At 40.7% G+C, this 13,011-nt stretch overlaps 1 protein-coding gene across 2 annotated transcripts in view; it reads right to left on the bottom strand.

Moving 5' to 3' along the window:
• The window catches only part of MED12L (mediator complex subunit 12L), a gene marked incomplete at its 5' end in the record, with an annotated part of 324,843 nt that overhangs the window by 287,120 nt on the left and 24,712 nt on the right, over window positions 1-13,011 (bottom strand). For both annotated transcript variants that reach the window (XM_082655449.1, XM_082655448.1), the window contains 2 exons: window positions 1,234-1,425; window positions 7,875-7,979. In XM_082655449.1, coding sequence (XP_082511575.1) covers window positions 1,234-1,425; window positions 7,875-7,979 — 297 coding nt within the window. The remainder of the gene's footprint in view (window positions 1-1,233; window positions 1,426-7,874; window positions 7,980-13,011) is intronic.

Raw genomic sequence — 13,011 nt, forward strand, 5'->3', positions numbered from 1 at the left:
GGCAAACCTAAAAGGAAAGATGTCAGGCTGGCTACATAGGAGTTGAAGGTACTAACCAACGTGGAGGGTATGAACTTTTGGTAGAAAGCCATCAAATAGTGAAGGATGGCCTTTGACTTCTGCAGCCTTCAGATACAATTCCCAGGCCACAGTGGGAACACGTGGTAAACGGTCAACAATGGAAAAGAAATGCTATGCGGTCCAGCCCGTGTTGAGACAGAGGCACTACCTGAGTAGCAAGAGAGGGTTCCGCTGATCGTCTGCTTTGCAAGGATTTCGGTTGCCTTTAAGCACTAACATCTATGAAAGGCAACGCAAGGCTCCGACACTAGGGCAAAATAAAGCCCACGGGAGCTACAGGCACTATTTTCAAAGAGGTGCTTTAGAAAACAAAAACATAAATACACGAAGGAGCTCTCCTCTAACCTGGGCCTGCACCAAGCCATTCGTGAAAACTTAAGAATAGAAGATGGGCTCCCCTAAAACTAAAGGGTTTCAGGGGAGATGAGAAAGACCTGGGGATTATTTGAAAGGTGTGTAAGAAGTCAGAGATCAAGACTAAGAGGGAAGTTTCTGGCTCTCATCTAAATTTCAAAAGACATTTTGTACTATTGGGACTATAAGATTGTTGAATCTGTGCAGTATTTCCCACGTGAGGAAAATGATCAAAGGCAAAGATTTTTAAAAGAACCCTCCCTTCCCTCCCCCTCCTCAAAAAAGCGGGGAGCTATGAATAAACCTGCCCATTTTGTACTGAAACTTTTTCAAAGACGGTTTTCAAGCACACACGGAATCACTATCTTTTATCTCACTTGTTCGGAAGAAGAGTTAGTTTAAGAATTTGGATGGGTACTTTTCAAGACAAGGAAATAACATTAAAGCAAGGATTTCTATTTAACCCATTTGGACATCCTGACCTAAAAAACTGAAAATGTAACAGAAATAAATGAAGTCTCACTGCCTGTTTTTGATTTTAAAACCCTGTCTACCTAATATCCATATCAACAGCTTCCTGTGTAGAATGTTTAGGTCTCTAGATGTCCTAGGCACCACATGCCATCAAAATGAAGGGGAAACAGCCTATGTGCAGCACACACCTAGTGCAGGATACCTGCCATTGAGACTTGGAGTTTTGGAGAGAATTGGGGAAAAGAAATATATACTTGAACATTGTCTCAAATATTTTCATTTCTATAAGGCCTCAATTAAAACAATGCAAGAAATACTTAATACCTTTTTTGCCAAAATAGCAAGTGGTTTATTTCCTGCTAAGTCAGAGAACCAACTATGAATCGCACTCTGGGATCGAGCAGTAACCAGCCAATAATTATCTTTAGCATTAACTTGTGGTTTCTTCTTTCCGGTGTCCTGGAAAGTGTTAAGCTTTAGTTTCTCAGCTAATATGCTGCTAAAATAAGCTCCAATCTGTGGAAGAGAAAACAGAGTTTAAAGACAATAAGCAAGAATGTTAGTAACGTACGTATCAGTATTTTATTTTTATTGTTTTAACAGAAAATCTTCAAAGAGCCCATTGGAAAATAAAATGGGAATTTAAGTCCTTGAAGCTAAGAGTTGTGATTTCCTTACACTAACATAATGCAGAAACTCCCACAGCACCTTTGTTTCACTACTAACAAGTAGTTCAAGGGAACAAGAAGGGTCTCTGAAAATTCCTATAAAATTCATTATATCCTGAATAAATTTCAAGAGAATGGGTTCTGCTTTCATCTTTAGATGAACCTCTCCTTTTTCACAGTACACACCCATTTGAAGAGAATCTTTTTCCTGAGAGGTGTTGCATACAAGATCAGAACCTGGCAATCACACAGTAATCATTCTTTTTCTTGTTTCATTTTAATAGCACATAAATTTGGAAAGGAAACTCTGTATTTACACTCAGTGTTTTTAAAAAAAAAAAAGTCTAGAGAAATCTAATTTATTTACATGGAAAATTACAAAAGGTTCAATTAAATTAAATATTCAACATTTTTGATTGGGCTGCCAATTTCATGAGTACAAGTGTTTAGAAAGAGAAAGCTAGTGTGGCTTGCTCTGAATGGAACAAAGTAGCAAAGGGAGCTTCCTGTGAATGACTGGCATTTTCATATTAACCAAATTAAAAGAGGACAAAGGAAAGACAAAGGGACAAGAAGGAAGGGGACTGAGTAATATCTAAAAACTAAATGAATCCACAGAAAACCTCTTGGAATTTCCAAGAATCCTATCACAGCATCACATTTTGTCCCCTGGAAATTCTCTAATAACAGGATGTGGACAACAATTTCTAACAAATACCTTCAATAAGGTTAGCAGACAGTGGCAACCGTGATTAAAATAAAATACCTACCCTGCTGCACCAAAATAAGAATCACTACCTTAGTTAATGCTCATGACTCAATAAACAATTAGTCTATAGGGTGGAACGCAGTTGGAAGCAATTAGCCAAGTTTATCTACCAGGGCGAAAAGCTGGTAAACATTTTTTTAACGTGAATTGGCATCCCTTGATCCTTGTGATTGAGGTACAGTGAAAAAGGCTGTTTTGTGTTGAGGTAATATGGCAATAAAAATTATAGTAATTAGAAAAAAAGGCTGAACCTTATTTTTTTAAAACAACTTCATAGTATTCTTTTTTAAGCAAAGTTTGCAGAATGTCCAGAGAAGTAAATGCAAAAATTCACCAAAAAAACAGCTATTTGAAAACAAGGAGCCAAGAGTAACAAACTGTTTAATTTTAAATTTCTCAATCAATATTTGGTCTTTGCACCAATGGCACGAAATACCTACCTATGTAGATTGTTTCATATTTAAAAGATCTCTTATTTGCAATCACGTATGAGCATTTTAATCATAATAAACAAAGACATTAAAAAAATTTTTAAACTAGTCTAAGTACTGTCAAAGAAGAATAGCCACGGTGATCTGAAAAGACTATTCAATTAAATCAAGCCAATCACTGATTTTGCAAATCAAGGGATTTGCAAAAATTGTATTTAAAAAAAAAAAAAAAGTCTGGGGGGCTTCCTGGTGGCATAGTGGTTGAGAGTCTGCCTGCTAATGCAGGGGCCACGGGTTCGAGCCCTGGTCTGGGAGGATCCCACATGCCGCGGAGGCAACTAGGCCCGTGAGCCACAACTACTGAGCCTGCGCGTCTGGAGTCTGTGCTCCACAACAGGAGAGGCCCGCGCACCGCGATGAAGAGTGGCCCCCGCTTGCCACAACTAGAGAAAGCCCTCACACAGAAACGAAGACCCAACACAGCAAAAATAAATAAATTAATTAATAAACTCCTACCCCCAACATCTTCTTAAAAAAAAAAAATGTCCTGGTGTAGGTAACAGCCAAAAGAATTCAGAACACGGCAAATTAAAAAAAAAAAAAAAAAAAAAAGTCTGGGCAATCTCTTTTGCAATTATACTCTTTTCTATGTATTTAATAATAGCAATGGAACATAGTGGCTATATATATGTTTTACTTCCTAAAAATTTTATGAACTGCATAAATGTAAACAAAGTCAAAACTCCCAAGAAAGCAAGAGCAGAGAAAATACACATTAGGACTCAAAAAAAAAAAGAAAAAAATCAAAACATGATCATACACTTAATTTTATTTCTATCAGCAGTATATTCACATTATTCTAAAATCGAGAAAAAGTTAAGAGCCTCATTCCCAAGTCCCAATGCTTAATTCCAAAGAACCACCTTGATTAGTTTCTTATGTGTCTTTCCGGAGTTTCCTCATGTGAATACACATGAACAAACACGAATATATTATTTTTCTCTTATATCTATACCTCGTTATGTACATTGAGTAAGTGTCTGAGAGCCTTCCTTCCATATTTGTCTATGGAGAGCTTCCTCATTCATTTTTACAGACACATAATAAGGTACTCTGTGCATGTACCACATTTTATTTAATCAAGTCCCCGTTAATGGACACTTGTTTCAAACTTCTGCGATTACAAATCACATTAAAATGAATAGCCTTTCCTATTTGTTATTTCATACATGTACAGCTATAGCTTTCAGATGAATTTTCAGAATTCAGATTGTATGATTCTGTAATTTTAATCAGCATTGTCAAATTACCCTCCATAATGTTTATACCAATTTGCACTCCCTCAGACAAGGTATGAGAGATACGGTTTAATTTAAAACTTGTTTTCATCCATCCACAGCTATTTTGAAAGTAATTCATTTGGTAAGAAAATGAAAAAGTTTAGGGGCTATACTATAGGTCATGTATTTCATATTCATTAGATCAAATTCCCCTCAGAAGGTTTGAATCCTTGAGTAAATCTCACAGGAAGGATGAGAGCAGCAGAAGTGGTAACGGGTGCTATTTCCATTTATTCAATTATTTAAAATGACATAAAACTTCATACAACTGGGAACAATTTGGCAGTTCCTATACACAAGGCGTTCATACTTTGTTATGGACAGAATTGTGTATATCCAAAATTGAGTTATTGAAGCTCTAAGCCTCAATGTATTTGGAGATAGAGCCTTTAAAGAGGTAATTAAGGTTAAATGTTCATGGACCGATAAATGGATAAAGAAGATGTGGTACACAGATACAATGGAATATTACTCAGCCATTAGAAAGAATGGAATAATGCCATTTGCAGCAACATGGATGGACCTGGAGATTATCATACTAAGTGAAGTAAGTCAGACAAAGACAAATATCATATGATATCACTTATATGTGGACTCTAAAAAAAAATGATACAAATGAACTTATTTACAAAACAGAAACAGACTCACAGACTTAGAGAATGAATTTATGGTTACCTGGGGGGAGGAATAGATTGGGAGTTTGGGACTGACATGTACACACTGCTATATTTAAAATAGATAACCAACAAGGATCTACTGTAAAAAACAAAGAAGAAAGAGAGAAAAAAAGTTAAATGAGGTCATAAGGGTGAGGCCTAATCCAATATGACTAGTGCCACTATAAGAAGGAGAACACCAGAGATACCCGCACCCAGAGAAAAGCCCATGTGAGGACACAGTGAGAGGGCAGCAGTATACAAGCCGAGAAGAGAGGCCTCAGGAGAAACCAGACCCGCTGACACCTTGATCCTGGACTTCCAGCCTCCAAAACTGTGAGAAAATAAACTTTCTCAGAAAATCAAATTTCTGTTGTTTAAGCCCCTCAGTTTGTGGTATTTTGTTATGGTAGCCCCAGTAGACTAATGCATCTTCTAACCAAGTAATATGCTGCTGGGAATTTATCCTAAAGAACAAAAGCTATATGTTCAAATATGACTATACCTTCTTTATAAATAACCATAAGAAACAGATAATAGGCTAACTGCTGTACACCAGCAGTTTCAGTTATTACAGCACATAAATGATGAAACGTTATCTATCCATTAATTACTATGAATATGAATACTTCAGCCTCAAGGAAAGGTACACACAAAATGATATTACTTCTTCTTTAAGTACATAAGTTAAGGAAGATGAAAGTTTAGAGACAGATGGTAGTTATATTTGCACAACAGTGTGAGTGTACTTAATGCCAAAGAACTATACACTTACATATGTTAATGGTAAATTTTATGTTATGTAAATTTTACCACAATAAAAAAAAAGTAGAAAACAAATTACAACACATACATAATTGTAGTTGTGATGTTTAAAAGGTATCAAGCAAGATTGGAAAAAGAGTAAAAACACTGTGTTTGGTCAATAGGACAATCTGTAGAAAATAATTGTTTTTTTTCACATCACTTAAATAATACTTCAGTTGCTAGTTTAGCAAATTACATATGTTTGTGTATGCATGTGTGCATATAAAAAGAGATTTGAAATGATACACAAACTTTTAACAATCTCTGGTTAAGAGAAAACAAGAATAGAAATTCATCTGTATGCTTGATTTCTTTTAATCTGTAGGCATGATTTTTTAATTTAAAAAGTATTTTAATATTCGAAAATAGAAATAACTTAAAAAGGATGAAAAACAAACCTTAAAGGATACAAACAGAAAATTCCATCTATATATCTAATTGTTAACATAACCACAAAGGAAAAAGACTTAATTCAAGAAATTTTTAATACAACACTCTGACTACATACTTTTTTAAAAAATAAATTTATTTTTAAATTTTTGGCTGCATTGGGTCTTTGTTGCTGTGCACGGGCTTTCTCTAGTTGCAGCGAGCGGGGGCTACTGTTCACTGCGGTGCACGGCTTCTCACTGAGGTGGCTTCTCTTGTTGTGGAGGACAGGTTTTAGGCGCACGGGCTTCACTAGTTGTGGTTCGCAGGCTCTAGAGCGCAAGCTCAGTAGCTGTGGCGCACGGGCTTAGTTGCTCCGTGGCATGTGGGATCATCCCAGACCAGGGATCGAACCCATGTCCCCTGCATTAGCAGGAAGGTTCTTAACCAATGCACCACCAGGGAAGTCCTTCTGACTACATACTCTTAATGAAAGTTAGTCTAAAGACAAAAAGCATGGTAGAGCAATTGTAAATTTTACATAGCAGTTTTGTTGTTGGAATGACACTGGTATAGTTTATTCTGGAACTTTTTATGTATATTATAAGATAGAGCAAATGAATAAACATGCTAATATTGCTGGGATCCAGGGTTCTCACCTTAAGAGAAAGGAGATACAATGATGGAAAAGGGAAAAGCGTGGGAAAGACCCTGTGGTACTGACTTAGAACAGATGGATGGATGGGAGGGAGGGAGGGAGGGAAGAAAAAGAAGAAACCTAAATATTTTTGCCATCTCTGTCCACTGAAAGGGCCTAGAAGTTGTGACACTCAAGTAGCCATGAGCAAGCTGGGCACCCAGATCTGGGACGGGATAGGAAAAGAACAAGATGGCCCTGGACTATGTTATTGTACCTCAAGTGAGGAAGTGCCCAAAGGACTGGGTTGGGGGGTGAGGGGGTTGTCCAAAAGGCCCAAGAACCAGGTTAAAGGTGCCCCCACTGGCCAAATGTGAGACAGTGTGAGCATCAAAAAGAAAACTGAAGGTCATACAACTGATTTTAAGAGTTCAGGGGTTCAAAGTGATACTGAAAAATGGGGTGTCCTTAACAAAAGAATGTCAACTAATAAACATACGAGGAATAATAACTACAAAACCAGCATTTTGCAACCATCAGCAAAATAAATCATTCAGCAGGAATCGACAATTGATGCTAAAATCATAGCATAAAATTTTATTGGACAGGGCTTCCCTGGTGGTGCAGTGGTTGAGAGTCCGCCTGCCGATGCAGGGGACACGGGTTCGTGCCCCGGTCCAGGAAGATCCCACATGCCGCGGAGCAGCTGGGCCCATGAGCCATGCTGAGCCCGCGCGTCCGGAGCCTGTGCTCCGCGACGGGAGAGGCCACAACAGTGAGAGGCCCGCGTACCGCCAAAAAAAAAAAAAAAAAAGAAATTTATTGGACAATAGGATGTTCATACCGTCTCAAAGTATCACTCTGTGGAGATTACCACGAGGAAAAGATGACTACTTTTGCAATGTAAAGAGATGGCAGACAGCACCTTAAGTGATCAAACAGTATAAGCAATTCTCAGGCAAACTAACACTGCATGTCTCCTGATGTGCACTGTAATCTTTGCACCAAAAATATTTAACCTGAAAAAACAAAAAAACCTCACAACAACAACAAAATAAGGGACTCTGGAGAGCGGTACTGCGCTAGATTAAAATAGGATTAGGAGACACGCCAGTCAAAAGCAGTGCGTGACCCCTGATTGGACCCTGCAGCAGGACAGCATAAAGGATATCTGGGGGAACTTTGAATATGGGTTGTGGTTTCAATAACACAAATTTATCAACATTAGCTCCCACGGGTTTCACATACGTATGCTCTTTCGGAAGTTTTGGGAAGCGATGAGCATTACCTTTGACGGGTTAATTACAATATTTCTAGCCGAGCCATGCTCGTCTCCAGTAAAGGCGGGCTGATTGTTGAAGCCTTGCTTTACATTCACAGCGGTAAGTTCATCCTGTGGGTGGAAAGGTACTGATTAGTCCGAAGGATGTCAAAGCTCCAACTGAAGCCAACATCCCGTAGCCTCAGGAATGATGAACATTGCTATGCTCTGCAGAAGAGAACTGTTCAACACTCACCAAGGAAAGAAGCAACAGAGGTTTAAAAATCAATATATACATGTGTAGAGAGAGAGAAAGCAAATGTGGCAAAATGTTAACAACCATTGCCTGTAGGTGAAAATTCTTCACGAATAAAATTGGAAAAAGGAAAAAAAAAAAAAAAGCAACCTCCCCCCATAAACGTAAACTCATAGAATGTGCAGACTGGGATTGTTTCTAGAGAGCCCACAGCTTGACCGCCCCTGTGCACATACCTTGCCAGCCCCTGTGCACGTCTCTATGCTGTGTTCCAGAAAACTGGCTCACTCAACTTACCCAAGACCCCACAGCGAGTTAAAGACAGGAATGAAGGGCTCCTAGGCGCAAGGCATGTGATAACTACACACCACCACAGCCCTGCAGCTGAGGGGAAGTTTAGAGCTTGCCAAGCTGTTCATACACCTCGGCTCACTTCACCTTTACCAATTCTGAGGCAGATGGTAGGCGCGTGTCTTCATGCCTGTCTACAGATGAGAAGAGTGAGGCTCGCTCAGCTAGTACAGTAACTGGACAAAGCCAGCGCTGAAAGACCATCTTCTCACTCCTAGACTAGGAAGAGAAATTTCCATGACACTGTGCACCAGAGTACAAATGCCACAGGAAAATGTGGTCTAAAAATACACAGCCACAATTCGTACCCTCCTTAAAAAAGATCTACTGGATAGATATAGGAAAACTTTCCTTACCAAGGTCACAACACATCAAAAATAGCCCAAGGCATTTAAAAAAAAAAAAAAAAGACCTTCCCCTACCCAGATCACTGAGTTATAGAACTAAATCAGAGTTCCCAAAATACAGACTTGAAAGAATAAAGGGGAAAGGTGTGCGTAAATGAAGCCACCTTCTGCTCCCCTCACTTCAGGCCAAGAAGTGGTCTCAGTGACACCTTGGGGTAATGGTAGCAACAGCACAAGAATATACACTTATTCTTCACAAGTAATTGCTGTAAGTGTAAAATGAAAAAAAAAATCAACTGATCAAATCACTGCTATGATTAGGCAGAAAGCCTTAGGCCAAAATCGTTAACGACATAGAGCACCTGAAAGGTCACCTTGGCTGAGAACCGGGGTCTCCTGGAGTCATGCCATGTAACTTTACTTAATTGTGTGTGCTCTAGCTAATACCTTGGCTAGGCACAGTTCTGGTGGGCTTTCAAAAAACCCCACTACAGGAAGCTTAGCTCTATGGTAACCAAGTCTCCTCCCAGCACGGAAGGTAGCTGGAATTGTGATCCGCACAGAAAATGAGTTGCATGTATATATCAGAAGACATCTCAAACTGCTCCCGCATTTTCAAATAAATTATTTGGAAATCTAGGGCAAAACTACATAATGCATATTTTAAGTCAAAAAAGTGTCAGTCAACTGAAATAAAGCAGGCGTGCTCATGAAATTTCTGCCATCTCAGAGTCTAAGGAAGAAGGGGGACACGTGGTGTCACGAGGGGAGTGGGACAAGAAAATGGAATTTTTATCTGTGCTTTAGCATCAGAGTAATACAAGAAACACTAATTGAGGAATAGCTTATGTTTTTACTAAAAATACGTCCTGGGTTAATCAAGAGGGAATGTGTGAGGCTTTCAGGACCAGTTAGTTCCATTTAGTACTGCTTCAGTTTCTATTCTAAACTAACCCCTGCTCAGCTAGCTGCCTGTTGTGACTGACTGCTAATAAGCACTGGCCTGGACAGACATGCCACTCGCGCACACACACACACACGCACACACACGCACAAATACACACACAGAATCGCCAGAAGGAAAAGAACATGGGACCATGGTAACAAGTCTGTCAGCCACAACAGATTTTCCTCAAACTAGGATCCACACAGGTACGGCTGGGAGCCTTGAGTGCTGAGAACTTTCCAAACTTGTATTCTCACTTTCATGAAAATGCATCCGGAATCTGAGTGCTTCTCACTACCACCGATGCCTCCCCCAGGTCAAGGCCACCATCACCTCATGCTTGGACACTGCAACAGCTCCTAACTGGTCTCCTTGCTTCTACCTTTGCCCTCTGAAGGCCACATTCAACACAGCAGCCACAGGGAGCTTTGGAAAACTTGAGTGAGATCACGTCACTCCTCAAAGCCTGCGATAACTCCGTACCTCAGAATCCGAGCAGAGGCCCTATGAGGTCCTACAAGTCCCTGAGTGATCTGGCCCCTTATATCTTTCCGACCTCATCCCTGATCACACTCCCCTTGCTCACTCTGCAGCTCCTCAAATGTCCAGCTGGACGACCTCCAGCCTCAGGGCCTTGCATGGTCTACCCCTTCTGCCTGGATTGCTCTTCCCTGGTTTCCACATGGCCAACTCTCTGGTCACCTTAAGTCATGTCCTCGATGAGAAATCTGATGACCCTATTTGAAACTGGAACTGCTCACCCCATTCCCTTCACCCTAGCACTCCTAATCGTCCAATAATCCATAGCACTGATCACCTAAAACCCCACGTAATTTACTTATGATGTATCCTGTCTGTCTCCCCCACCAGAAGGTAAGGTCTGTGAGAACAGGGGTCTTTATGTTGTTCACAGAAGCGTGCCAAGAACACAGAGCAGTGGCTGGCACAGAGCACACAATATTCAATTCACAAAATATATTCAATAAATATCTGTTGAAAGAGTAAATAAGTGAATGATAACCTGTTTCGAACAATTCACGTAAGTATATTCTGAATCACTACCCCATGACGTTGAGGTCCCTAATTCTGCGGATTTATGACTAGAGCCACTTAACCTCTCAGAGCAGTGGCTGTCACCCCCTCAAGCCCGAGGCACCATCCTAAAAGCAAATATTTTTAAATGCCCTTTTTCCAAGTCTGAAATGAAATTCATAGACAATAACTTACCAACATTTTTTTAAAAAATCAATGTAATGCCCTCACTCTAAAAGTTTTTTCAAAATGAAAGTAAGTTGTAACAACATAGGTACTTGAAAAGGAAACCCTCAGGCATACACAACAAGACCTCTACTACCCAAAAAGTGTGGTCCATGGGCCATCAGCACTGGCTCGTTAAAAATGCAGAATCTCATTTCAATCAGCTTAACAAATTCTCCAGGTAATTCATGGACACATTAACCTTTGAGAAGTGGGGCCCTAGGAGACATCAAGAATTAGTAAATGTTTGTTCCTATACCTAGAATCACCATAAATGCAGACTGATACAGGTGTGCTGTATTGCTATTTCAAATGATCAGAACAGCATGATGTGAATCTTCTGTAACGGTGAAAACTCTTAGTAAAATTTTCAAACCGACAAAATAAAATCTTCTCCCAATATATTAAAACGCAATCGTTATATTCCTCAGAGACTCAGTGTATACTGACTGTGTATTAAAATCATGCCAAAAAAATACTTTGAGATCACATGTAAATAGATTCCCACCTGGAACAGAGAGAAAACAGCTTTGAAAGTTTGGTGGCACATATGACAATCCAGTGGGACACAGGACAATTCGCCATTGAGGACATCTAGCACCCCGGCCCCGCCCACTAAAGGGCAGTAGCACCTCAACTGTAGGGACAGCCGACACCTGCTCCCAGAGTGTCACCACACTCCCGTAGAAAACCAAAGTTCACTGAGAGGACTGCCTCTGAAAAGGGGAATCCAGGTTTCAGAAACAGGGAGTGTCACACAGGCTCTGCTCCTGCTGCAACACCATGACGATGGGACGTCCAGCTCCAGCCACGACAGGCCCCTACAGCTCGCAGCTGTGGCTACAGGTGGAGGCCTTGCTGACCCCAGGGTAAGGATGACTAAGTGGAAATGCACACAAGGGGGACAAGAGCCCAGGCTCTGCAATCAGACTGTCTGAATTTGAACCTCCAACTCCACTGAAGAGTGACTCAAAGCAAGCTCTGGAACGGTTCCCAGGCCTCAGTTTCCTCAACTGTGAAACAGGGATAGTAAGAGTTTCTACTACTATTATCTCCATAGCCCGGTTGAGGAAATAAAAAGCAGAGAGGTTAATTAACTTACCCAAGGTCACATAGTGGTAAGGAACTCCAAAGAATCCACGTTCCTAGCCACCACGCTCTATGAACATGGCCAGCAATAATTACTACTGCTGCTGTCTGTGTTGTATTTCTGGTTCAGGAAAGTGATAACCTGAAGCTTCAGTAAGCACTCAGAAACACAAAAGATCTGCTTCAGAAATTAGAAAGACCTTGGCCTTCAGTAGTGGTTCTCAAACTTTTGCATGCATCAGAATCCCCTGATGGGTTTGTTAAAGCACAGCTGCCACTGGGGCCCCTCCCCCAGAGCTTCCAATTCGATAGGTGGGGTGGTACCCAAGAATCTGAATTTCTAACAACTTCCCAGATGAGTGATGCATCCAGGGACCACACTTTGAGAGCCCCTGACATAAAGATTTGGAGTTGGTGGCTTTCTAGAAAACCAGGGCATTCTCATGCCCAGCATCAGGGCTGCACTCACCACCAGGGAGAAACTCGATGCTCCACCTTAGCTCAGGAGCAGGAAGTCCCAAGAAGAAAAGCCTGGTCAGAATTCTCTGCCACACCCCTGTCTCCACTCCAAAGGCGCACACACAAAGCTACACACACACACACACAACACACACACACAACACACACACAACGATCAAGGAAGAAAACAAGTTAGAAAGTTTCTCTTTCACTCCTTTAACTTCTCATAGACCCACGAATAAACGCACCGGGGCTGCAGAGCGCGCAATTAAATCAGGAAGCTCACAGAGCTGAAACGGAAGGCTGGAAGGCGCGTCTGTTGACGTTTACTCACGCAGAACTTTAGGTCAGCTTCCTAGAGAAACCAAGTGAAACGGAGGTAAAAACCAAAGCGTCACAACCAAAACATGCACCCTGACGGTTTTTCTCCTCAAGTTTCTTTAAAGAGTGAAAGTCCAC

Source organism: Grampus griseus (genome assembly GCF_964374135.1).
Source record: "Grampus griseus genome assembly, chromosome: 5".
Lineage (NCBI taxonomy): Eukaryota > Metazoa > Chordata > Mammalia > Artiodactyla > Delphinidae > Grampus > Grampus griseus.